The following is a 26,598-nucleotide window of genomic DNA, read 5'->3' on the forward strand; positions in this document are numbered from 1 at the left end:
TCCTCCTCTCCCTCTGCTTTTCACCCTTTCCAATGTTTACAAATCCACAGCCCAGTGTGCGATCTCTACAGCCTACAGCACGCCCGTATTCGTGGCTTCCGAAAGCGTGCGAAGCACGGGCCATATACAAACGAACTTTGAAGATGGCCACCGGCCAGAAGCCCATCTCTAGAATGGTCGATCTATACCGTGACGCGGACAGCCCTGGAGTGCATATGTGCCACCTTGAGGAAGGATGGCCTTTGGCGCACCCGTCTTCTCTACTCGACGGATGGCGTGCTCAAATGGAAGCGTTAACAAGAGCCGACACGGGGCGTGTTCAGCCCCAGACCCTAACGCTCGAGTCCCAGGAACCGGTCACCACGACCACTCCGTCCGGACTGATGGTCAGCGCGGTCACCTTGTTCTCGTGGCCGGTCAGCGTACCTAGAAGAGGTGAAGGATGTGATTACACGGCGATCGCAAATGGCAACCACACTCCCGATAAGAGATTGACAAAGACAACCGCGGTGGCTGGAACATGTGAAATCGCCCCACGCCGGTCAGACCGTTCCCACCTTTCTATCTCGGGGGTGCTTCGACCCATACCAGAATATTAGACCTGCGCATGACGTCGTCGTTAGGAGATCCCAAACGGCAAACACGCTGAAGATCGCCGAGAGTCGCGCCGCAAAGCGTCGCCCTTGGCTCGTTGGGAGACTTCGAGACGGTGCAAAACGCGAGGGAGGCGGCACTGCGTGGATCTAGTAATGTCTTCTGGAAAGGGGGGGGGACATGCGCCGTGATCTTCCGTCGAGCTTTGACGCGCGTATCTAACGAGACTCCAAGATGCTGTGGAAGGTAAAAACCTCGCACTGGAGGCGGGGGATATCTGGAGGACCTTTCCTGCTTGCGGACAGGTGGAACATTTGGGGTGGTTATCATTTGAGCCCGTTCTCGTTTCGACCTTCTCACCTGGCCCTTCTCAAAACAACCATTCTCAAAAAAGATCTTCTCTCTTGGACCTGTCGCATTTGGTCCTTTCCCGTTTCGTCTTTCGCATTCCAACCCTCCTCATTTGGGCCTGTTCTCGTTTCGCCCTTTTCACCTGGCCCTTTTCAAAACATCCATTCTCAAAAATATCTCGCCTTGACCCGTCGCGGTTGAATCGTCTTTTTAGGGTAATATTAATACACTGATATAATTTGTTTGTGTGTGCGTGTGTGTGTGTGTGTGTGTGTGCGTGCGTGCGTGTGTGCGTGCGCGCGTGTGTGTGTGTATGTGTGTGTGTGTGTGTGTGTGTGTGTGTGTGTATGTGCCACACTACAGGAATACTCTCTCCGCTAAGGATTTTAACAGTGCGTCGAGGTCGTCGTGAAAAGCTACTAGCTGGCAATAAAACAGACCAACTATTTATCGCAGCCAGATCATATTCCGAAATGTCACGTTGTTTGCGGTCTCTCGACTTTGGACAACGCCACCACTTCTATAATGCAGTGGTTCTCTAAAGGAGGTCCGCGAAGGCCTCCTAGGGGTCTCTGCGAAGCCCTGTCTCATCAGTCAGGCACGGCAAGATTAGGTGTCTTTCTTCACGTTGAGGAGACACGTCCCAATTTTCGGGAGAGTACTCTCGTGTGTATGTCAAGGAGATAAGTCCATTTCATACTAGCATTAGTTATATCCATTTATTAAATCATTATTATGATAACCTATACCTTTCTATTCCTCTCACCCCGAACGGGGTCCTCCATCATCTCCGCCTTTGTACAAGAGGTCCGCGAAACATTAATGGTTGAGAACCACTGCTATTATCTATGCTATTTTTGTTCAAACAAAGTTTAAAAATTCAATGCTCATCGTTCTTTTTTTTTTTTTCTCATTTGTGTAGAGGAAGAAAAGCAGGCGTCAATGTACGATTCTTAGTGCGTACCTCTACACATAACATATATCTGATGGTATGTTGGGGGCCCAAGCAAGGTAAGGCTCATTAACAAAGCCGCAAACGTATAACGATGTTAGAAGCATGCCGAACTAGTGCCATTCGGTCGTAGTGCGAACGGGCGAAATGAGAATGGGTCCAGTTGCGAAAAACACAATTCGGATCTTATGAGAAGGTTTAAACGAGAAGGACCAAATGAGAATGGGTCGAAATGTGCACGGTTCAAATGCGAATGGGACGTTTTGAGATACACCCGAACATTTGCTATGCAAAAATATCGTAGGAAAACCTAGCCTCAATTAAAAAAAAAACCGAATTGTATACTGTGTGTCGATATAGAGTTAAGTCTTCTCGAACTTGAAGTGTAAGATCATTGTTGTCGGCCACTGAAGCCATGTGAACTGGGCAAAACTTTGAAGGCTCTGTGGTCCCATCTAACAAAACTCGTGCGTAAAAAAAAAAAGAAAAAGAAGTTTGATATGATCAGATAGGATATAGGAGGTATGTATATATCAGAAAATGTTGCTGAACAAGGCGTATTTGACACGCGTGGGAGAAGATGTGCCCCACACACTTTGAGCGGTGCTCGAGAGCACGAAAAACACTCGCGCAAAGCGGCACCATGTACCGCGGATGCACCTAGACGACAAGGCCCTGTGCATGACGTCATGGTTGGTGGATCTCCGACCCGACCCAAGCGGCGCCGAATCTGATCGAGAGACGGGCACGTCTTTGCACCGTCGCGTGCTAGCGTCACGCTCGCTGCGAGACGCTGCAAGACGCGCTGGTGGCGATGCTGACGCGGCACGTAATCTTCTAAAGGTGGTATTGAGCGGGCGCGCCTCACCGATGCGCCTGGTGGACAGCGTGTCCCAGACGTGGACGTCTTGGTCGTCCGAGCCGGCCATGAGCAGCCGCCCCGAGAGCGACAGGCCGCAGCAGGTGAAGGCACTCGACTCCCGTGGGTTCTGGTAGCGGCACACCTGCTGGTCGCTGCGGATGTCGAACAGGCCGCACGTCTTGTCCTCCGACGCCGTGGCGAACGCCTGGCCGCTGGCGTGGAACTGCGGCCCCCGTCCCACAGAGCGGGGGATTACATATGGCGCTGAATTTCGGAATGGGACTAGGCAGCCACGCTTCAAAAGCGACTCTTGCCGCTGTCTATGGAAAATGCTTTATTTGGGCGCCACTCTGGCAACCGTTGGCTCTCCTTAGCGAGGTTGGGCTGTCGCACTATACTACACACGCCATAAGCAAGGTGGCGCCTCTCAGAGGCCGTACTTTGGTGGGGTGGGGGGCTATGCAAGACGGCGGGACGAAGGAACCAAGACATCGCCGCCTGCTACGATTTTTCAGCGCCACGCCGCTGACCAATTGCAGGAGGTGGCGATGTCCCGGTCACTTCGTCCCGCCATCTTGCATAGCCCCCGCCCGCCCCCCCCCCCCCCCCCCCGCCCCACCCCCCGGCAGACTTCTATTGGAACGCAGATTTTCCTGCCTGTTGTCGGAAGAGATCGGCACACTTTTATCGGGCAGAATGCATACTGGGATGATGCGGGCAGGCTACAGCAACCGTGTCCGAGCCTGCATTTTTCGACACTCACACGAGGGCCTCATTCTCATGTTAAGGTCCGTTCACATTCCTGCAACCGAGTACGACCGAGAGAGGCTATACTTGTTGAAACCCCTTAAAATTTCTTAGGACGAGAAACACACTGGCACTCTGGCTCCATTTATGCGGTGACCGTGGAACTGCGAGCGAAGGTTTTGCGGGATTTCCGAGGTCAAATGTGCGTAACCCATATAAGAAAGGCTCGTTTATAACGTTGACAAAAGATTTTCGAGCCAAGAAAGAAAGGATAATACGCGAGAGAAATAGAAAATATTTCGGACCGCCAAGTTTACACTGCTACCCAATGGATGGCGCCAGTGTGTCCTCTCGTTCAGAGCCGTACTCTCGTTGTAAGAGGTTTTAAGGCACCCAGTTCTAAGAGGTGGCAAGAGTGTGAACGGGCCTTTAGCCTTCAGTCGTTGTGAGATGTCGTTGAGCAATTATAAGGGAGAGGCCCTCACTGAACAACCTATAATGTTGAACGCATCCTGACGTGTGCTTGTCGTCTGCAAAAGTCAATAAGTTGCTGCTGCCAACTCATACCTACGGGAGCATAAAAAAAAAGAAGGGGTGAGAGAGAAGAATACAAACGGTCAACTTAAAAGTCTCAGCAATATGACGTGCTCGTTTCGATCTAGACGAGTATCACACAGACGTGCTGTCGTGTCAAGACTGGATTAACACCCGTAACCTGGAGTTAATAGCACCAGCTTGACACCGTAGTGCTGTATAGGACGCCACCATAAGGCGTATCTTCGCGCTGCCCAAACCTTTACGCAAAACATTTGACGTTTGACGAGACTTACAACTACGACGCCACCCGTCGCTGGCTCGAGTGTCGTCTCTCTAGTCCTGCCGGTTTCCAAACTCGCGGGACTAGAGAGACGCCCGTAAAACAATAATATTTCCCGATTCAAGCCTCATTGTTCTTATCGTCCGTAAAACTAGAATATTTCCCTGTCCAAGCCTCATTGCCCTTGTATGCGCTAAGAGTGAAATTATCATTTGGGACGGGTTCGAGTGACACCAGCAGTGGGTTAGCAGAGCACGAATAAGGATACAGAGATATATAGTCGGAGTATCTGAAATGGTACAAAAACTTCTACACTGAAATTATGTCCTTTACCATGCACAAGTAAGTGTTCACGTAAAGAGCGAGAATTGTATATTATGTATAAGCCGGCAGAAACACTAAATAGGTCTAAGTTCAAATAAGCACACATATGTTTTTTGTTTTTTTTCGAAGGGTTAGCAGATTTTTTATTGCACGTCACTCCCTACTAAAATGCCTCCGTCCCGTCGCCGTGTGCAGTATCCGACGTTGGTAGTGTGCTTTTGGCGGTTTGTTTAAGCTGAAACCTCGTGCCTGCTACAAAAACGTTCTTTTAAGCATCCCCTAAAAGGTTACTTCGTAAAAAACCTATAAAGTTTTTTTTTTTTTTATTCTTTGTTTTTATGCGAAAGAGTTCCTCATCGTCCAGTTGCCTTTCTAATGCGCCAGGGAGCGATAGTGCTTGAGGCGAAGCATTTCTTCACGAGCCGAAAGACTTCTCGGGGCGTCGAAAAACCTTTCAAGACCTGAATTTTTTTAGAAAATAAACTTGCATTGGGAAAAAAAGAAAAACAAATTCTATACTACCCCAGACTTCTAGCAAGCTCAATATTTTTTTTAATGTATATTGCAAAATGCCAAAACACAAATGGCAATTTTCTTCTTTTTTTTTTTTTGAGGTTGCAATTTACGTTTTGAGATGCACGTCACTAGCAAAGCGAGCATAAAGTGTATACGTTGCGCTTTTACTTACGTAGACCGAGCTCACGTCTGCCGTGTGTTCCCGGAACGTCTGGCGGCACTCCTTCTCGCGAATGTCCCACAACTGCAGGAAACAACGGGAGAATCGGTGGCCGAGTCGGTCAACGTGTTCGCGCACCGCAACTCGGAGCACGCGGAGCGAAAGCTTGCGCTGCAGAACCCAGGGGTTCCTGGGTTCCATCCCCACCCCTGCCCGTTTCGATCTGAATGAGCCTCGTACCGGCGTGCGGTCGTGTAAGACTACTGCGTGGCGCACGTTGAAGACCCAAGGCTGTCGTACTGCGCTGGCTAAATTTATCATGTTAGAACTTCAGATTAGGCGAGTTGGTAGTTCATGCTGGTCGACGGTGCAGCGCACTAAAATAAACTGTCACTCAAGCTTTCACACCCCACACAACTGGAAGATAACTCTTACAGCTTACTAACAACTTTATATTGCCGTGATTGACTTTTAGAGCGCAGCTCTTAGGGGCCCGTTTCAGGCTTGAGCGGCGTCGGCGTCGCCGTCGGCGTAACCGCGAGGTCACGTGACACCCCCAAGGTCACGTGACCCCCCGAGGTCACGTGACCCCCCCCCCCCCCGAGATCACGTGACCCCCGGAGGTCACGTGATCCCCAGAAGTCACGTGCCCCCTTGAGGTCACGTGACCCCCGAGGTCACGTGACTTCCTGAGGTCTTGTGACCCCCAGAAGTCACGTGACCCCCTAAGCTCACGTGACCCCCTGAAGTCACGTGACTTCTGGGGGTCACGTGACACCCCTAAGGTTATGCCCAGGTCACGTGACACCCCGAGGTTACGTGACCCCCTGAGGTCACATGACCCCTTCAGGTCACGTGACCCCCGAGGTCACGTGTCCTCCAAAGGTCACGTGAGCCCCTGAGGTCACGTGACCCCCTGAAGTCACGTGACCCCCTTGAGGTCACGTGACCTCAAGGAGTCACCTATCCCTCAGTACGCTTCCATCTTCCTCCTCAAGAGCTGCGCTCTAACCGGCGTTACAGGGAATTGTAAACGGCTTTCATTTTTCTTCTATTTCGACTTTAATTTGAAGAAGAAGTAGAAGCAGAAGTCAATCACGCAATACAAAGTTGTTAGTGAGCACTCTGTGAGAGTTGTGTTCCAGTTGTGTGGGGTGTGAAAACTTGAGTGACAGTTTTTCTAGTGCTCTGCTACGTCGACCAACATAAATTCGTTACTTAGAGCGGAGACATCAGGCATCCATTGGGGCTGACTAACTTCCCGGTGATCCTGCAGGATCGCGCGAAGTCTGAGTTATTTTTTTTTCGTAAGCTTTTTTGTGGACAATTAATATGTTTAGGATAAAATAATAAAAATTATTATTCGTAATAATAATAATAATATTAATAAAAACTAATATCAAACGAATTTTGTTGTCCTGACTGTTCGTTGGAAGTATCCATTTCAATAAGGACGTCTGAAATTCGTGTTTATTTTTTGTTTTTTTGTTTTCGGTAGCCGTTGTGCGATGGACTTTACGGCCATTGAAAGAAGAACTGTTCGTTTTACAAAGCCTATTTTCGAGACGACTAGGAGAAGGTGGCAGTCGAGATCTGCGATAAAACTAGACGGAACCAATATTCAGTTTTATACACTAGTACACAATGATCTAAACAAGGCTAGTGCCTTGTTTAGATCATTGTCCCGTACGGCTGCAGTGCCAAGGACACGAGAGCGCCAAGAAGACAAAGATAGGAGATCACCGCAACGCGCTTGGGGTGTCCTCTCGTCTTCTTGAATTCTGACCTCTATGGAACTCTCCTAACTGCAGTCTGTGGCAAGCTAAGAAAAGCGGTAGAAATACCCCCCCCCCCCCTCCCCCCCTCCAAAAAAAAAAAAAAAGCCCTCCGTTCCCTCATCCCTCCACTTTAGCAGAGTGAACACCGGAAAGGAGGAAGCCATCAACGTGGCTGGATGAATGGATGGATGTTAATGGCCGTACCCTTTGTAACGGGCGGTAGCTTGCGCCACCTAGCCACCGAGCATAGAGCTTTGCAGTGGTGCCAGTTTGGCGGTTTTCGGAGCTGTGTAGCGCGAAGAATAACCGTTTTGCGGATGGCAATTTTTTTTTTTTTTTTTTTGCATTAAGTCGCGTTACCGTTTTTCTTGGTGGTCTCAAATGCTCTCTAGCTTACACAACTGTATCGTAAATATAGGTTGATTTCGGTGGTAAGATACAGTCATCTTTAGCGAGCAAATTATTTTCAGTGAGCATAACGCTTCCTCTGCCATTGAGATATCGAGGTCGCGAACATAGAAACATGCTCTTATCTGATTTGTGAGTGAATGTATGAATTCGTCTTCCAAACCTGCCAGATGAAATAGGCCCAGTAAACGACGCGTAAGAACTCGGAACAAAAAGGGGCTATCAAATTCTACACTTTGAGGCTGGTTACTGGAGGTTCCAAGTGACGTCAGACGACTCAGATACTTCTACTGGAACATGAAACATTTTTAAACGCACGTGGATTTGATCACTGAAGCTTTGAACTTCCACCAAATGGGACGCAAAAAATAGGAACGATGGAGGTGAACGTCGGCAGGTATATGGCAAGACAACGTAGCTGGTGACGCGTGGTAACAGTAGGCTCACGCAGTGAACATCGTTTTGTGCATGGAAGCGGTCGAAATAAAGCAGGAAAGCTCTTGTACGGGTTCTCTTATTTGTTGTACAGTTTTTAGACCTAATTGTACCAGTAACAAAGTCATTCTTGTACTGCGCTTGAAATTTAGCAGTTTTTATCGGTTTTTCAAGATTTCTAAAGCGTTTTCTTTTTAGTTTACAGCATTAGTAGAGTTTTGTGAGAGTTTTTTTTTTCTCTTTTCTTAACCTGCGACAGACTATAGCCTTTTTTTTTTAGTATTAGATGCATTACACGGCTTTTCAGGAGGCCATGTGAAAAGATACGTTCGTACCCTAGCCGTGTTGTCCACGGATCCGGTGACGAAGCTGGTCTTGTCCGGGTGCAAGGACAAGCTGATAACGTCGCCTTCATGCGCCTCGTAGGTAGTCATCTTGACGCCTCTCTCCAGATCCCAGAGAACGCTGCAGGAAGTGAGAGAATCAAGATTTACCGAATATTTCTGCAGTGTCCAAAATCAACCGAATATCAGCGCAAAAAATAAAAATAAATGCAGTGTATCAGGCATTCCCAGTTGAAAGAACATTTATTTGCCCAGGAGATCCAAACTTAATAATATGTAAAATTTGAAAACTGCAGAAAATTTACTGCTGGCTACCTTGATCCTTATACAGTTCCCCATGTAAGGGAAATTTTCTGCAGTGTACACTGGCACTCGCTTTTCTTTTTGTCCAAAGAGGAGTTTCTTGTGACTATTTTTATTATGATACTTCTACGACGTCCACGAGAATGTTCATTAGACACAAGCTAATTATATAACTCTTACATCTTAACTAAGACATATTGGCATATTCAGTTCGAGTAGTACACAAAGTTTAAAATAAGTATATAGTCTTATTTTATGTGCACGTGCGCACGCGCGCGTGTGTGTGTGTCTTTGCGTTTGTGTGTGTGTGTGTGGGGGGGGGGGGGGGGGGGAGGGGGAGAGAGAGCAATATTTTGCGAAACCAGATTTGACATAATTTTTGCTTTTGAGTGCGCTTTTCCTAGTACACCTGAGGAAGTGGCGAAGCCACAGTCGCGGGGGCAGTGTGGCTTGTGACACTTTTCCGTAAACGCGTGCTCGTATTTTTTGAAACAGTCGTAGTTCAACTCAAATATAGAACATACGCGTTAATATTCTGAATCACAAGAAAAGTGCGCAGCGTTCTGGGACCACTGTGTAGTCGCAGACAGAATGAAAACGGCAGGGTGCGTCTTTTTACAGCGCCCGGCTTCCTGCACGCCTTCCATGCCTTCCGCCTTCCTTTGCCTGCTCCCACGGGCTCAAAGTTCACGAGACTCCGAAGCGTTGTCGACGGTTAGGAAACTCGTGTTCGAGGCGGGACAACCGAAGCTCATTTTTGCCGTTTTCACCTGGTCAGTGACTTTAGCTGCCATCCGCCAGCCGTGCCACCGTAATCCTACTGCCACGTACCGTCATCGGTGCTACCATCCGTCATCTAGCGTGTAAATGCACACTTCTAAGGCACTTCAGACGGTCCGCGAAAAATCACTTTCTTATCGCGCCGCAGTTTACTACGGAGGTGCAACCAAATAATAAAATTTTACAGTAAAAAAATCTATAGGTTTTTTTTTTTTTGGGGGGGGGGGGGCGCGGGGTTGGGGGGGGGGGGTGCAAGTTACGTTATCACTTTGCAGACGATGCACGCGTACAGAGAAGTGCTGCCGACAGATGGCGAATGCCGCGTCGGGGGAGCGCCGACCCATTCGGGTTCTTTTGCGAGATCGTCTGCCATCCACCGGTATCGGCTGGCGCTCCTTCGACGCTGCGTACGTCATCTGTCGGCAGCACTTCCCTCTACGCGTGCAGCGTCTGCGAAGTGGCGGCGTAGATTGCCAAAGAAATGTTTTGTTTTTCTTCTTAAACTAGGTAAGTTTATTTCTTTCTTTTTTTTTTTTTATTGTAAACTCCGCCACTTCTTTTGCACGTAGGAAACCGATTTTTGCGGGCCGTCTAAAAAGCCGCAAAAGCGTTAGTTTACATTCTGTCTATCAGCCAAACACCATAGGTAAACTGCCAAGACGGCAGTTGATCTATGGTGGTTGGCGTTCGCCTACCACTATTCCTTAAATTTGCTGGATCGGCGGCATACATTTGGCTGACTGCAGCGGGTCCGGTGCTCGACTCTTTACAACACTACACAGAAGACAATGATTGCGCATTACGTCAGTGCTAGCTGATCCCTTACTCGCCCCAAACGGCAAACTCGCTGAAGTTTGCGGAGAGTACGCGGCCAAGTGGCAGACGCCTGCGTTTTGGCATCGCCGCCTGCTAGCGTCGCGTTCGTTGGGAGACGCTGCAATTCGCGGGCGCGACGAAGCCGACAGAACGGTAGGCGATGCTGCGTGCAGGCACGTAGCCAGGGGGGCGGGGGGGGGGGGCGCCCCCCCCCCCCACCCCGAAATCCTCTATTTTGCTGGGGCCTCCTCTCCCCCTCTCGCCCTCATACAGCATTTTGTCATGGGCGCCCCCCCCCCCCCCCCCCCCTCCCCCGAAACAAAATCCTGGCTACGTGCCTGGCTGCGTGGACACACTAGAGTGGCTGACAGAATGAGAACGGCGTGTCTTTTTAACGCCCGGCCTCCAGCAAGCACACCCTGCATTCCTCCGTGCCTTGGCTGCGCGCTCTCGAGGTGCGCAAGACGCTGAAGTGTTCTTGAAGGTATGCGCCGAGAAACTGAGAGAGAGGAGCAGACGAGAGCGCGCGGGGACATCAGAATGTCGAGCTTCGGTTTGAATGATTAGTGGGTAGACCTAAAGCTAGCTACCGTTGTCTCTCTCCACTGCACTCGTCGAACCTGTTCGAATGCGACAGTCAAACGCCGACCGCCGGCATTCCGCGTCCTAACGCGTTCAACAAGTTCTGTGGACACAAAGGCTGCCTTTCACGCCACTGCACTCGTGAAACGGGTTCAAATGCGAAAGCCTGACGCTGCCGTTCCGCGTTCGACGAGTGCAGTGAAGACAAAAGCAGCTAGCTTTAGGTCTACCCTCTATATCATTCAAACCGAAGCTCGACATTCTGACGTCCCCCACGCGCTCTCGTCTCCTCTCCGTCAGTCTGGAGGCGGGATAGCTGAAGCTCTTTCCCTGCTGCTCTCACTTTGTTGGCGACTATTGCGATAACGTTAGACTGCAATGGTTCTCAAACTATTGGTCATCACAAACCTCCTGACCAACATAGAGGTCGTTCGGGGACCCCCGTGCATTCTGTATGAAAGGCCTTGCCCGATGGCATTCGAGGGTTATTTTTTAGAGCTCTTTTTTGTACTTGGCGCGAACGCACGTTCGCGACCGTGGATCCGCGCGTGGTCCGCGGATCATGTTTTGAGAACTGCAGCGTTAAAAGTTAAAAAGCGAAGGTCTCCTTTACGGTGCGCAAGTGAAAGAGGGGAGGAGATGAGGCGCGGGGAGGGGTGGGGGAGTGACTTCTTTTCAACCGCGCATCATCGCCTACCCTCATTCACTCGCACGCCGCATAGACACTGACAGGATTAGAAAAGCAGTAAGGTTCTTCAGTCCACCTCCGCCATGAGCCTGCTAGCTTCGCGATGACTTTTTGGCGTTTGTCAAGCCTCGAGCGTGCATGCGCAGCCAAAGTACGAAGGAAGGCAGCTTGCTCGTGCTAGAGTCCGAGCATCCGAGAGACAGACGCGCCCTATCGCTCTCTACCTGTCAGTGACTATAGTAGACAATTGCAAGCATGACGCCTCTGACTGGTGCCCCGTGATTGCAAGCATGTGCAGCACGCGCGTGAACGTAGCTCTAGCAAGCTTGCAATTGCACGGGCTCCTCCCCACACGAGCAGAGACACGGCTGCGGCCAGTGGCCTTCTTTGCAATCGTCTACACGGGTAGAAACCGAGGGAGAGGAGGAGATGAGAGGGGACGTCAGAATACCGAGCTCTGATTGGAAGGATTAGGGACGCAAAGGCGGCACTTGTCTCTATACCATTGTTTGAACGCGTTCGAACACCGAACGCCAACATCGGGCGTTCACGCGCGAGGAGCCAACGACGCTCTTGCTTACTCTGATTAAAAGGAGACAGCGGATAGAGACAAGGGCAGCTAGGGTTTTTGTATACCCACTAATCCCTCCAATCGGAGCACGGCGCTCTGACACCACAGCGAGGTCTTATCTTCTCTCTCTCTCTGTTTCTTAGCTCCGGGCTTTCAGTGTTCCTGCCGAGCACGCGCGCTCGTGCTATTGAAGCGTCGTTGAGGGCAACATGCTCATGCCGATAGCTTCGGCTTCGCTCGCGCGACGAGCGAACCAAGCTACAGGAGGCGGGGCTCACACGCGGGTGTCTCCGGAGCCCGTGATGACCTGCGAGTCTCCCAGGAAGCGGACGCTGGACAGGTAGCCGTCCATGCCGGTCAGCTCCCGGCGCACTTTGGCCCCGGCGCCGCGCAGGTCGTACACGGTGCACATGTTGTCCATGCCGCCCACGGCCGCGAAGTTGCCGTTGTCGTTGTACGCACAAGCCATCACCCAGCTGGAGCGCAGAGGTATCACCCGCATCTGGGGCCAGAGAGAACAACGGACCAGATAGTTGCGAGAACGTGGGCGCGAGCCGGTAGTGCATCCGCCATCCACAAAGGCGCCCTTTGTTGTTTCGGCCCATATTCCTTCTTGCGTTTATTCGACGCTGTTTTTGCTGCACGTGAATACTGAGCCCGCTGGACTGGTGCCGGCACGGAGGACAAGTAAGTGCAATTAGTGTTGTTTTTATTATTTTTTTTTTTATCGCGAGGCTTGGAAGTGTGGTTTGCAGTAGGCTTTCTAAGAAATCTGAAGCGCCTACTTGAAACAACGGAGGCAGCTCGGCGAACGACGAGGCTGACATTGTGTTTCCACCGAACAATCTGCACTGAGCATATATCTGCACTGTAAAATGGACCATGGTGAATAGACCCTTTTTCAAAAGCCCGCGTCAACGCCTGTCCGCCATTGATCGATCACGTACTCTGAGCATGTACTGGACACGAGAGCTGCGTCAGAGTTCGGCAAGCACTCAGATCCAATCGGACGCTTTAAGCAATGGCGACCGCCATTCTTGCTCGATAAACTTTTCAGGCTATTTCGACCAGGTGAAAACACAGCCTCGTCATTCGCCGATCGCAGCGACTGGCTCTCCCAACTGCTTCGAGGGAAAGTATAGACCTTTTCTGTGTACTCTCGCCCCAGCCACCTAATAGGCGTATCCGGTATGGGCGACGAAAAAATAATCCAACGTTTCAACCTGCAAATAGTACAAAAATAAAGGGGAGGCAAAACGAGAAAGTGTGACGGTTACGCTTATATCCTAAGTGCCTTCTATTGGCGTGGAAAAGGCAAAACAATGTTTTCGCCCATACTGGAAGTGACGTCAATTCAAGATGGCGGCGCACTTTGGCGTTCTGGCGTTGAAACATCGTACGAATAAGGGAATCAACGGATTGCGACGAAACTTTGCACAAAGATGCCTTTAGGTGGTGCGTTATTCTCTGGAGGAGGGATTATTATCGTCTTTCTTGTCCAACTCGCGTGAACCTTCGCATTTATTGCATTATCATTATATACTTAAAGATGCGCAGAACACCCTTGTTGGTGTTAGGCTGGTGGCAGCTGATAAAACCCGTTTGCTCTAATGACTTCTAACTTCTGGTTAGCTCAGTTGGTAGAGCGCTCCACTGAAGATAAAGAAGACTTTGGTTCGAGCCCAGGGACCTCTCGATTTTTTTCAGTCGCGCACCAGTCAGGATAGCTATGTTTGGAGGTTTCTGTTTGTCCCTCCTCCGCATTGTTCCCCTTCTCCAGGGATCATTATCGTCGATCGACTCCAGTTCTCGACTTCTGTGGATCCACGCAGCACCACCTAGTGCGTGTCGCCGCCAGTGCGTCTCGCAGCGTCCCACAAGGGACGCGACGTTCGCAGGCGGCGACGCTAAGACGAACGCGTCTGCCATGAAAGCGGCAGCCGCGTTCGACAAATATAATTTTCTTACTCGATGACAAGTTTGTTCCACTGAAATAAATGCCACGGGCATTAATTTCAGTGAAGCGTCCAGAATCGTATTTGTTGGTTTGACAAATGTTAGGCCTAGGTGGACGTGGGCTCACACATGCTAGTTTTCACTTCAAGAGAAAAGGAAGTCTTGCGCATTGTTCATACGCCGAGCGAAGTAGTTCTTACAAGATTTGGTTGTCGGACGAAGAGGGGATGTTTTTTGTCGTTTGAAACGTGTACCTCTTGATAAGATATCACATATATAATCTAAAATTCACCTATTCATATATCGTAATACTCTACATAAAGAGGGAAATTAGAAATGCTCCGCGAGGAACCGGAGTTCTTTTTACAACGGTTCTTGAGAGGAAAAGAGTATAGAAGGTTTTTGTTTTCGTTTGATCTTTTGGTCCTAACGCCTTATTCTCAAATTTGCAGATTCTGTCACCACCGCCAGAGTAACATTCACTCGGTGTTTCAGCTTTCCGCGGTGCATAGTTGAACTATTATACCTCAAAAACGGGGTTTCATTGACTCTATCCGACATCGTACTTTTATTCCTGAATAACGTGTGTGCAAGAGTTCCTTTTGTTTAATTTTCAACGAGCAAAACTTTTCCAATCTTCAGAAACTCTTTCTCCAAGGAAAGCAACGTTTTGAACATTGAACATGCTATAATTCGCCATCGAGGTACCGAAGAACGTTTGAAATTATGGACGTTTTCAAACGACGCGGCAACTGGAGAACTCACCTTGTTGCCTGAGAAGACGTCCCATATGATCAGTTTTCCGTCGAGCGAACCGGACACTGCCTTTCTGTAACAAGACGCAAGGGGATTTAGATGAAGATAGTGCGTGTACCCATGCTTTCGGCGCCAAAGCAATAGATAATCAGGTTGCTGTAAAAGGCGGAGGGGGGAGCGTCAGGCGAGAAGGAAAGATAGATAGATAGATGAATACGGCTGAGCCCTTTGGATCGGGCGGTAGCTTACGCCACCTAGCTATTTTGTTTTATCATTTAAGCTTAGAATATTTAAATGTGAAATCTATATTCACTCCGCAGTGCAAAGAAAGTGAGGCGATGAAACCCCCTTGCCATCAGTGAATAAGAAAATACCTAGTTTTCTCTCGATTTCTGCCACCATTCACTTAATCTTTGCTTGGTAATCTCTACAGTCTTGAAATCCACTCTCCCTTCGCTGTCTCTAAAACCCAATGACTTTATTAACTCTATGTTGTCTTCGGTAGGCATAGGGTGAAGCCCTTTACAGTAGAGTATCAAGTGCTCAGCCGTCTCGTCCTCCTCTCCACAAGCAGTGCACACTGTATCCATTTTCTGGTACTTCACTCTGTATGTTCTGGTTCGCAGAACACCCGTCCTTGCCTGAAACAACAACGAGCTTCCCCTAGGATTGTCATAAATGCTTTCTTTGGCAATAACTGTTTTGTTTAATCTATAGCTTTCCAGAGCCGTCTTTGTCTGCATTCCCTCTAGCCACCGATCTCTTTCTGTGGCCTTAACTTTCTTCTTAACTGAGACTTGCTCTTCCGTATCTTCGTTATGCGGAGGGCAAGTTCGTCTGCTTCTTGCGCAGGGGGTAGCGGTGACGTCAGAACGTCGATCCCTGATTGACTGATGGCGACCCCCTATCTGAGCGTCGTCTGCTCCTTTGCAACGTCGTCTGCTCGCAACGTCGCCTGCGTCTGTCTTACCTTTCCTGCGACTTTCGAAAGTGCAGAGGCCAGAGGCCAGGTTCACAAAACGATCTTACGCCAAAAATATGCGTAAGACAAAACTTGAGAACAAATTCGTTTTGACAAAACGAAATTTTCGTAAGTTTTGCGCAGCTTACGACGAAATCCTACGACAGCTCCGAAGCTCTCTTACGCATTTCTTATGATCAAATCAGCATGGCCGACAGCGTCGCGGTCGGGACGACCAACCGACGTTTATTTTTCTACGTGCGCTTCTCACGCGTCCCGACTTCAAGCATCAAGAAGAAAGTAAAAAGTACTTGAAGCAGACCACGACGAACAAGAACTCTGGATCCACAAACACCCGGGAAAAGTTCCAACGGCCACGATTCCACCGACAACGACCAAGCGAGCACGGCAGATAGGCCTAGCAGGCACTCCGACTCGGCGACCGTCTGCCCGCGACCGTCTGCCCGCGACCGGCTGGCGTGCTGAATGGAATATGCCCGCGCGACCCTTGTGAACCCTTCCCGTCTTATACTTTGATCGCTGACCTCAATTTTAGATTAAGAGGTCAATCTCTTCCTCTTGTCATCTCCTTGTTTTCCGAGGCAACGGTGACTCTCGCCGGTAAAAAAGCGGTGAATCTCCGACAGACGCAGGAAAGGTAAAGCAGCCATCGCAACGACTAGCGGACGTAAAGCAGACGACGTTAACTGCGCCAACCCGCCGACGCCTTTAAAGGGGTTATGACATGAAAATTAAACGGATAGATTATTCTTGAAATAGAATGCTCATAGGCTACTTAGTATATACACCAAGTTACGCGATTTTTATAGCTCTGGTAATAGCAATATTCAATTTACGAATTTTTATCATTTTCATCTGGCGACCAGGCAACACTGCCCAAGTTAGTCACACCATGGTGTCCATAAACCACGTGACCATGAACACTCTCTCATTCTAGGCGCCCCCATGATTGCTCAAGCTCTCCTCGTCGCGGTAAGATCAAAACCGCTCACACAACTCGGTAACCCGAAAGCTATTCTCGCTCTCACCCCCAGCCCGTTGACCTTCCACCCTGCATGCGCCTGCGAGATATTCCGGGACGACGGTGACCACGGCGAGTTCGTCCGTTACTCGTCGTCGCTGGAGCTGGTCGCCAGCGGGTCGCAGTCAAAATGAACAGCTTCCAACACCTCTTGATAGCAATCACTTTCATCGCTACTGCGATCAATGTCGAACACTTCGACAAGGCGAGCGATGCCGTAGACGTAATCGTCACGGACCGCATGTTCGAAACGTGGAAGGTAAACGAGGAAGCTGCTCGATACGCCAAGAGAGCCAAGACTGTGAGTGCGTGCAAGGAGACACCGCGCTGGAGGCTGGCTACGTCATCAGCCTCCAGGTCCGCCCGGATCTGCCCCTCCGAGGAGCCCGCATATAAATCGATTTATCCACGAAATTATCGCGCCTTTTTTAAAACAAATTTAGCAGGATTATAGGAACATACAATGGGTCCTAGCAGTACCGTTATCTCATATTTTATTTTTGACGTGTCATAACCCCTTTAAAGAGTGAGAAGTCTCGCCGCACACGAAAGGAGGGAAAGAGTATTTGGGAGGGAACTTGCAGACACTAATTACCCTCACTCTCGGTTCTTAGCAAACAAACCTCGGCGCCTCGGGACACCTCGCCAGTGAGTCCTCTGACTTCCCTCCTTGATGCGCGTCTGCTAGTTGTTAGACAAAAACAACGTACCGCTCGAATTATTTTGTCTGCCCTCTCTGAAAGGCGAAGTCGAGTTCGCTCGACTTCCGAAAGTCGCAGGAAAGGTAAGACAGACGCAGACGACGTTGCGAGCAGACGACGTTGCAAAGGAGCAGACGACGCTCAGATAGAGGGTTGCGATCAGCCAATCAGGGCTCGGCGTTCTGACGTCACCGCTACTTCCTTTCTCATGCGGAGAAGACGAAAATGAGCCCACTTGCGAGGCGTATAGCCCAAAAACTTTCCTCTTAATTTCCTAGTGCGCTGTCTCCACTTTGTTTCTACACTCCTCATGTATAAATAGCTGAAAACCTTTCGTGCCCATTGCTCCCCATCCATTTGCCTCAACCTATCCTCAAATTATATCTTGCTCACCGCTTCCCTGCTTTCAAATGACGCCCATCCCATGTCTCCTTGTACTCCCTGGTTTGGCGTTTTGCAATGTGCCCCCAAAGCCAGTCTACCTACTCCGCGCTGTTTTATTTCTAGTCTCGCATGCACTTCGGATTTCATGCATAGAACTGCGTTTCCAAAAGTCAAGTCAGGCACCATGACCCCTTTCCAAATCTCTCTCACCACCTCATACCTGTTGTAATTCCAAAGTGCTCTATTTTTCATTACAGCTGCATTTCTGTTGCCCTTACCTATTATATACTTTTCATGCTCACCGAGATATTCCGCACCATCACATATCCATACTCCTAGATACTTGTATTTACTAGCTCTCTCAACTGTAATATTCTGTATCTTCAGCCTCTCAACTTCATCCTCGTTAAAAATCATGACTGCTGAAAGCATCTTGAAGGCAGCGCCCTGCAGGTGTCGTAAGGCGAACCACGCCTCGTTTCTTTTTGTATTTTGCGAGAAAAAACAAAACAAAAAAGAATGACCGGTTGCTTAGCCTTCTTTTCTGTATTGGGTGTATGAAGATGCACTGAGAGACTGGGAAAAGAGGGTACGTCGTAAATAAAAATATATTACAATTTCTTTTAGACAAGAATTAGAGGTGAGTTTCGGAAAGTATACTCGCGAATCTTTGAGAGCCCCACCTCCTTTATATCCTCTTTATGTAATGTTATGTCGTTTATCTCTCAGTCTTGGCAGCCGGTTCTGGCGTCGAAGGCGCTTCCTTCTCTTTAGAAGCAGCGCTCTGAAACCGGAAGTGCATGATTGCAAAAGCTCCGTGTCATTCGAACTTCCGAAGTTGAGATCCAGTATTAGTTATGTTAAACCAGCGCCGTCTCTCGTATACTGTTACAATATTCAGAATTGACCAAGGCGGAAGACTCGACCAGTGATTTCTTCTCGCATATTTTTGTGATGTCGGCTTAGTTTTTAGACATGAACGGATAGCCATTTTTGTGACCGAATTAAAAAGAAATGAATCGAATAGTCATGACTTTCGAACAGCTTCAGCGAGAAACGAATAGCTTCAAATTTTGATATGATAGTGCTTTTCTTTTAATTGAAAACCTGCGTTAGAAAGTGTTCTAATGGTAATATGGTCCTTGTACCCACTGCAGGGCGGTAACAACTACTTTACATAGGAGAATACATTCTACTTCGGTCATTCGCGCTATAGACAGCGCGCCTTCATCACCGATTCCTCCCCGAGTGGTTTGGAAACTCCAGACCGAGAGAACGCATGTGCATCGCGCTGCATCGAGGAAGATGGCTGCAGCCAACGCACCGAGATACCGGATTTGCCGAGACAGCAGAGACGGCTCTCTCCGCTGTCTCGATGGGTTTCCACGACGATAGACGGTGGCAGCCGCCCCTCCCAATTAAAAGTGGAAAACCCGAGCCTCCGCGCATCTCTCCGTTCCAACTACGCAAAAGTTGTCGACGCCAAGACCGTTGGTTTTTCGCGGAAGGGCCGCGGTCAGCTACGGGCCGGTCGGAAGACCTTTGGCCCGCGTGCTCGGGGTCTGGAGACTCCCGATATAAATCAAACTTTTCCCGCAAACGTAATCCCAAAAGTACATTTTCATTTCCGTTCGGCTATCATTTAAGGCTTTTGTGTGCATCTGTTTAGTATTTAAATCAAATGATCATCGAGCAATAAAGATTTATATCAGTCTATACACGAACAAAAATCAGTTCTCTTTTGAGGAAATCAGCACGTCGAGCTTCCTTTCTACCTTTCACCTTGTTCGTCAGTTACGTGACGCAAAACAGAACGCAAAAAAACGCAATCTAGAAATGTAATGTTCTATTACAAGCAAATCAGAGCTCGAAAAAAAAAAAGAGCTTTTTAAATTTAGAAATGAAGCTGTTTTTGTTCTAGCATGACAGCTTTCACATCAATATAAAATTATTTAATTCAATCTCAGTGATCAGACGTATCTATAATCAATTGGCCATGTTTAAAAATGCATCTAGAGATAGAAAAAATCGCTAGTTTCTCACTACAGCAATTTAAATCAAATTGTTACGATTTAAATCAAATAAATCTAACTAAACTGACTGCGAAAAAGATTTTTTTTTTTTGTTGAAACTAAATGCAAGTGTGTGAACCAGACTTAGATGCAATCCGCAATAATCTTCACCCTCCTCTCTCTCTCTCTCTCTCTGTCGTTCTCTATCTTAGTAGTGCAGGAAAGACGGCACATTTCGAGAAAGTTTTGCGCGTACTTGCTGTCCCCGCAGAAGTGGGCGGACGTCACTTTGGAGATGTGTCCCTTGAGCACCTTGCGCTGCTTGAGCCTGAACCGAGCCTCCTTGTCCACGTCCTTCAGGGCCTCGGCAAACGTCTTGTCGACGGCTGCTTGTTGGGCTTCCTGGAACGTGCACGCGGCCGCCGACGCAACATAAACAACGCCGGCTATAAACGGCCGCGGGGCTCCCACCCCTCCCACACTCTCGGTCCGCGATGGTGTGCTGGCAGCTCAACGTCTACAGCAGCGAGTAACTATCCTTTGTCTTTGACGGCGGCTTGATACGTTTCCGAGCCGCCGCCTGGGGCTCCGACGCCAAGCGATGACCAACGGATCCCCAATAGGCATTTTGCTAAATTTATAATAGGGGACCCGCTTTGGGTTCCCCAATCAAACTTAGGGAGTCGTTCTCAGCGTCCGACTTTGGTCGGCGTTGCCGCGTTTACTTTGGTAGCAGACGGAATTCGAAAGATGACGACTGTCGTTGGTGGCTTCATACGCTGCGTTATCGTTCCTCCATAAAGAAGACGCTTATTTCGTTGCAATGGTGACGCTGACAATAGCAACAGACTTGATCGTGCGGAGGGAGACGGCGAGGTCAGATGCTTACTCGGAATGTTTGCCGTGTTCTTTAATGGGTAGAACGTGAACAACTAGAGTTCGAAACGGGGACTTAACGCTGATGGCTGATTTTCTCCATTGCCTAATATTTTGACGGGCCTTACACGAAAAGTATGTTTTTAGCTCGCAATTTCGACAAAGTTTTTTTTTTTTTTTTGTACTGCAACGTGGGGCTAAACTACCGATGTGCCGAACCATAAGACTGAGTCAATAAGTATTTATTAGGGTATTTTAGCCAACCGTTACCGTGTTCCGCGTACCGGACTATACCGGGGCCTTTGAAGCATGCTTTTAAGCGCGCCCAGCGGTCATAGTACCACTTGGGCGCGCGCTCAAAAGCATGCTTCAAAGGCTCCGGTAGTCCGGTAGACGGAACACGGTAACGGTTTGCTAAAAGTCCCTATTGTCCCGGGGAGGGGCAATGGATGGAAACTGCCGTGGCGACACCGTCGTGTGAAGGTGTTTGAAAAGATACCTCGAATCACTCGCTCGCTGCCAGAGATCACTCCGAGTGTGCTTATCATCGCTGTCCAGTGATAGTTTAAGAATCACTCTAGGATCACTAGGAAAGAAATCACGTGCATACACACACACATACAGATACACCACGCACACACAAACACACACACATAGTGGAAAGTCTTCGGAGATGCATTCTATACTCAATTACTTTTCCTGGCAATGCTGTCAGGTTAATTGGAAAAAAAAAGTCTGAAGCCTAGCTTTGGTTTTCACATGCAGCGCAATGCTAAACGGAGTTTACTTATTGTTGAGTGGATGCGCTAAATAACATTATGAGTAGAGGTTAATGCGGATGATTGAGACGTTGTCTGTCTTTCTTCTGCATTTCGCACGTTTTGTGCCTCTAAGTTTCGCACACCTCCTTCAGGTCCTATAATAGACGTTTCTGTTCGCATATTCGCCATGTTGTATTTTGAAGTAGCATGGTTGAGGGAAAATGTCGTTTGTAAAGCGCTAGAATAAAAAAAAAAATAAACAAAAGGTTTATGCCGCTAAATTCTGTTGCTTTCCCCGGCTGTTCTTTTTCTTTTTTGACTATTATTAAAGTTCTGTAGAAAGTCGTTTTTCGTTGCCTGCGACGGCCTTCAACGCAACCACTGTAACAAGAAAACGTTTTTTTTTTTTTTTTTTTTTTTTTTCGCTGGCAGCTGGCAAACGCTCTGCGTCGAAATGTTTTTTACGAGATCCCGCGCTGATGGGATCTCGTTATGGGCACGCGGGAGCGCACCTATAAAACAAACAAAATAAACGCAAGCTGTAGAATTCGCCTTGTACAGGCTGCCATCGTTGTTTACTGGGCTCCCGCGGGTGATAAGCGCCGCGAGGGGCTCGGAGTTGGACTCTCGGCGAGAAAGTCGGCGAGATGGCCGACCACCGCGCTTCGGATTGGCCAGCACCAGAAGGTCAGGCGCAGTGCAATGGCCAATTGCATTGGTCGGCGACCTGGCCGACGTTTCCGGCCGAGTGTCCAACTCGGAGCCCCAGGTCCACGCACCAGCGTGGTTTACACTTACCTTGATTTTGGTGCGGAGGTCCTCCAGTTCCTTCTTCAGGTCGGCTAGGTCCTCCTGAAATGTGGAGGATCTCGGTTTCACCAGGATTTATTGAATTCCCTCTAGATGTACGTTTCTTTGCTACGGTTGTCAGGATTCCCTATACGAAGATGCTGGAGTATCGTCGATTTCTTCCTATGGCCATCGAAAGCTTAAAGAAACCTCGGGGGGGGGGGGGGGGGGGGGGGCTATTATCATTATGAACGTACGCCTCTTACTTCGTGATTGGTTCTTGGACGTTCTGATGGGCTAATTCCGCCATCTGATCGGCTGAGGGAGCGATAATGAGATGACTCTCCACGTCCTGCAGTCGTCAGACTGCTCGTATCAAAAGACACGTGGTGGTCGCTCACATTGTCCGAATTACCAAAAATTATCCTAATGCAACTCGCGCAGCCACGTGTGACCTCACACGTATCTGTGACGTCATGACCCTATCGACCCGCGAAATTTGGCGAAAAAGTTTCCCGGGGAAAATTCCAATGAAAACACGTGACGTCACATGACACGTGACGCTACCGACTAGACCACGCACACACGATTGCACGGCTTGGGAACGAGCGCGGGTCTATGTGAAAAGGCTTTGCGTACGGGGCCCGATAACGCTATCACGTTCCACTCTTAAAGGAGAAGCTTAAGCGTCCCCCAAGTTTTTTGCGGGGGTGACTAAAGGTACGCAGCAGCGGTAGGTCCTAACCTCGTCGTCTTCAAAACTGTCCCCCAACCAGACAGATTTCTGCCGAGTACTTTCATGTTCGCTTCATTCGTGACTTTCGAGCATGGCTGCAGAGAGTTTCTATATGACCAACGTCATACAAACACGCCTCAGGGACCGGACTGTCTTTTGAATTATGTATTAGCAGCAAGGTGGAATAAAATCACGATTAAAAAATCAGATTTATTTGGTTTAAATCAGATTTATTTGATTTAATTCAGACAAGATTTAAATCACTTCAGCTAGAAAAAAAGTGACTTTTTATCGCTAGACGTGTGTTTTTTTAATGGTTGCCTGATATAAATATTTCTTGCTCGACCATTCTTTGAATCATATACAAAATAAATGGCCGGGAAGCAAACAGCGATAGAGAAACGGTAAATAGAAAATATCTTCAATACCGTTCTGGTGAAAAGTGTTTGATTTATATCATTGCGGTCAAATCGGTGCGATTTAAATCCTAATTGAAATCACGATATGAATCCTGATTTAAATCCCAATTTGATTCATATTTGAATGCGAAAGCATTAACTGTCTCAAGGGGCGAGCCGACGTCATCAGCTTTGAAACCATGCAAAACGGCACCTTAATGAAACCACGCGCAAAGCTAGCCAACGGCACGTTTTGCACTTTGATCCCATTGGCTGGCGCGCGTCGACGAGGCTCCCATTGGCCGCTGCGCGTCAGTCTGTGTGGTGTCATCCTGACTGTATCACACTGTTGTGTTATCACTGATCACCGCGTTCTCTCGCCTCTTATCGGTTGTACGGCGCGTGGCAATATATGCGGCGCACGGAATAAACCAAGGGGTTCGTACTGCTGGGAACTGCGTTGCTGTGTGTTCCTTCCTCGCGCCGCAAGGCACCCAACAGTTTGAACGATCGCTCAGCCGATGGCGCTGAGTGTCCGCGAGGCAGCGGCTCCACCGTTTCACGCCCAAAGTCAGCGCGTTGTACGCCGCAGATTAAAGGGAGCGAAGAGCGGCGTGAGTGCTTTCGCATTCACAACTCATAAGAAGTGCTTAGGTGTACCTCGAGCCTTTTATTCTCGTCCCATTAGCAATGTGACCGCATGGTATAGTGAGTGTTCTTCGAGCGTTTGCTAAATTCCGTTTCAGCGTAACTTGGTAAAGGGCGGAAGTTACTGCCTCCGTAAACCAACCAGAAAAAAGTGAACGGAGTGAATTACGTGACAGTTCTCCATGGCGGGAGTGTGCACTCCAGTGGTGCGTTGTCACGTTCATCGTTCCGAGGCCCCGTTTGGTTCACAGGGGCCGTGGATTCGGCCTTTGTTGAAACGCATTCTAACCGGAGGGGAACACCTCGAGGCGCTTGCATAGTCGCTCGAGCATCAGAAAGCTTTCGTAGATCGTATTCGCCGTCCCGCAACGCTCTGCGCAACCCGCCCCACAAGATTCGGAACCCCGCAGCGAAGGGTATATCAGTATGCACCTAGCGCACTAGCAGCGTCTCCGTTGAGGAGAGCGCATGGAGGGAGAAAAACTGCACCTCCCTATTATTACCGGGTGACTTGGTCTGAATCGCATGAAACAGAGCCTTCGAGAACGTAGTAAAACGATGCTGCAGAGAGTTTTAGAAGATCCTTTGACGATGACTCCGATAAGGATACCCGATACCCCGCCGCCGCCTTTGCGCAAACATCGTATCGTTATCGGAGGTATCGGAACGAACTACCAAAACTCTCTAATAAGATACTCGCAACACGTTACCTCGTGCGCTATCCGTGACAGGAGAAGTTTAAGCCCTATTTTATAAAGTAGTTTGGGTCTGGGGGCATTTGGTTCCAAAGGAGAAGCGGCGATGGAGCATCTTGCGATAGTATAATATGCAATTAAGATATGTTTAACGCTGCTTTTTCTACATAAAGTATTCCCACTAGAACGTTTTAGTTTATGCAATACCTTTTATTAATCTTTTGCAAACTTGGCGCTCGTGACAACACTTTCCCAAAATTGGAATCGCCCTAACTAGTGGCCAAAACGTTAGGAGGATCCAAGAAGAAAAAGAGTATATCCAACGCGGATCTTTTGTTTAAGGAACGGCATTCTTTGAGTTTTTGGGTGTACTTTTAGACGACCAAAACAATTCGATGTTTTATAATGTGTTATATGAGGCCGTTGTCTTAAAATTAATTTCTGGTCGTCTTTGCCTTTGATCGCATTTCTGATAGTATATTTCTACGACATGAAACCTAAATAAAAATAAAAAAAAAACAGAAATTTCCGTACAAAAAAAAAGGACAAGGATCTTGTTTGCGTGTGTGCGCGTCGGTCTTGACTTTCAAGGCAGCCAAGCATACATTTTAAACCTTTTATACCCCTAAGGGTGTAAACTATTTCAGAGACTCCCAGCCTCATGACAACACCTTTTCAGCACCTTTATTTCGAGTAAAACACCCTTTTAGTTGCTAAATAGAGCGCTGTTGTATGAAACCCTTCACCTCTATTTTTATGGGTGTAAAAAGGGTATAGAAAGGTGTGCTGCTGGGGGCGGAGGAAGGGGTGCAAGTGAGCTTACACCCGATTCGAACAGCTTCAAGGAAGCTTGTTTTAGCGACTGTATCGGATTAATGGTTGACCAGTGCTTCTGACTTGGAGATACATTGCTTGAAATTCGAGGTGTTACGCTTAATGAAAAATATCAACGAGAACACAGCAACGTCCTTGTGACCAATTCGTAATCACGAAGGCGGTCGCCTGCGATATGAGAGTCTTTCAATCGTCGAGTATATGGAGTGGGGGAGCAGTCGGGGTCGTGATTCCGGAATCGCGTAAACAGTTTCTATGCTGCAGTTATGGTTTCTGTGTGCGTGCAACTGTACGTGGTGCGCACGGCTTATAAACGCGTTGTTCATAAAAATGTCTCTGCTGTTAAGACTCGCCGGAACCCTGAAGCCGGGATCACACTGCTCATACATCATGCAAAAGACAGTCTGCTAACACGAGTCGCCGCAGTATCCGTGGTTCGAATGCCGCGTGCCAGGTTTTTCCTTGAGCTAATTGCCAGGCGGCATTCGAAGCACGGATCTCGCGGTGACTCGCGTTCGAACCTGTGTGCAGACTGCCTTTTGTATGGTGTATTACCAGTGTGACCACGAGTTTAATATCGCGACTCCAGTTCACTCGAGGTGGCGCCACTGGTTTTCCAAGATGGCGGTTGTAGTGAGGGTCGGAGATGCGTGGCCGCGGCTGGGCCGTGCTGGGTGCTGGCTAGTGTGCTGGCTTCACTGAAAGACAAATTATTTTCTGCTTATACGAAGAAGCTAGGGTGTTATGAGGGCAGGTGGTCTCTTTATCCACAATACAAAGACGGTGTTTCGCGTACTATATACGTCAGAAGGCACATTATAATTCTTTAACGAAACCGAAACTAACCTTTATTTTGGATTAATTTTGGATTCTTTTATAACTCAAAATGTGTCTCACAGCGTAATTATTGGGTTAAAGAAGTTGTTCGGGGAAACTTTATTTTGTGACATACGCGCCCGATCCAGGCACTTCAAAATAGTTTGAAGAGTTTATTGTCCCTTTAATGTAACATGGAATACTG

At 48.5% G+C, this 26,598-nt stretch overlaps 1 protein-coding gene across 1 annotated transcript in view; it reads right to left on the reverse strand.

Moving 5' to 3' along the window:
- Positions 1-319: 319 nt before the first annotated feature.
- The window catches only part of LOC8042832 (guanine nucleotide-binding protein G(I)/G(S)/G(T) subunit beta-1), a 38,383-nt gene continuing 12,104 nt past the window's right edge, over positions 320-26,598 (reverse strand). Inside the window, exons 2-9 of the mRNA XM_042290269.1 lie at positions 22,276-22,329; positions 20,097-20,242; positions 14,750-14,813; positions 12,307-12,530; positions 8,280-8,409; positions 5,336-5,407; positions 2,766-2,982; positions 320-426 (exon numbers count right to left, since the gene is read on the reverse strand). Coding sequence (XP_042146203.1) covers positions 320-426; positions 2,766-2,982; positions 5,336-5,407; positions 8,280-8,409; positions 12,307-12,530; positions 14,750-14,813; positions 20,097-20,242; positions 22,276-22,329 — 1,014 coding nt within the window. The remainder of the gene's footprint in view (positions 427-2,765; positions 2,983-5,335; positions 5,408-8,279; positions 8,410-12,306; positions 12,531-14,749; positions 14,814-20,096; positions 20,243-22,275; positions 22,330-26,598) is intronic.

This window comes from Ixodes scapularis, unplaced genomic scaffold (genome assembly GCF_016920785.2).
Source record: "Ixodes scapularis isolate PalLabHiFi unplaced genomic scaffold, ASM1692078v2 PGA_scaffold1__304_contigs__length_218370807, whole genome shotgun sequence".
In the NCBI taxonomy this organism is placed as follows: Eukaryota; Metazoa; Arthropoda; class Arachnida; order Ixodida; family Ixodidae; genus Ixodes; species Ixodes scapularis.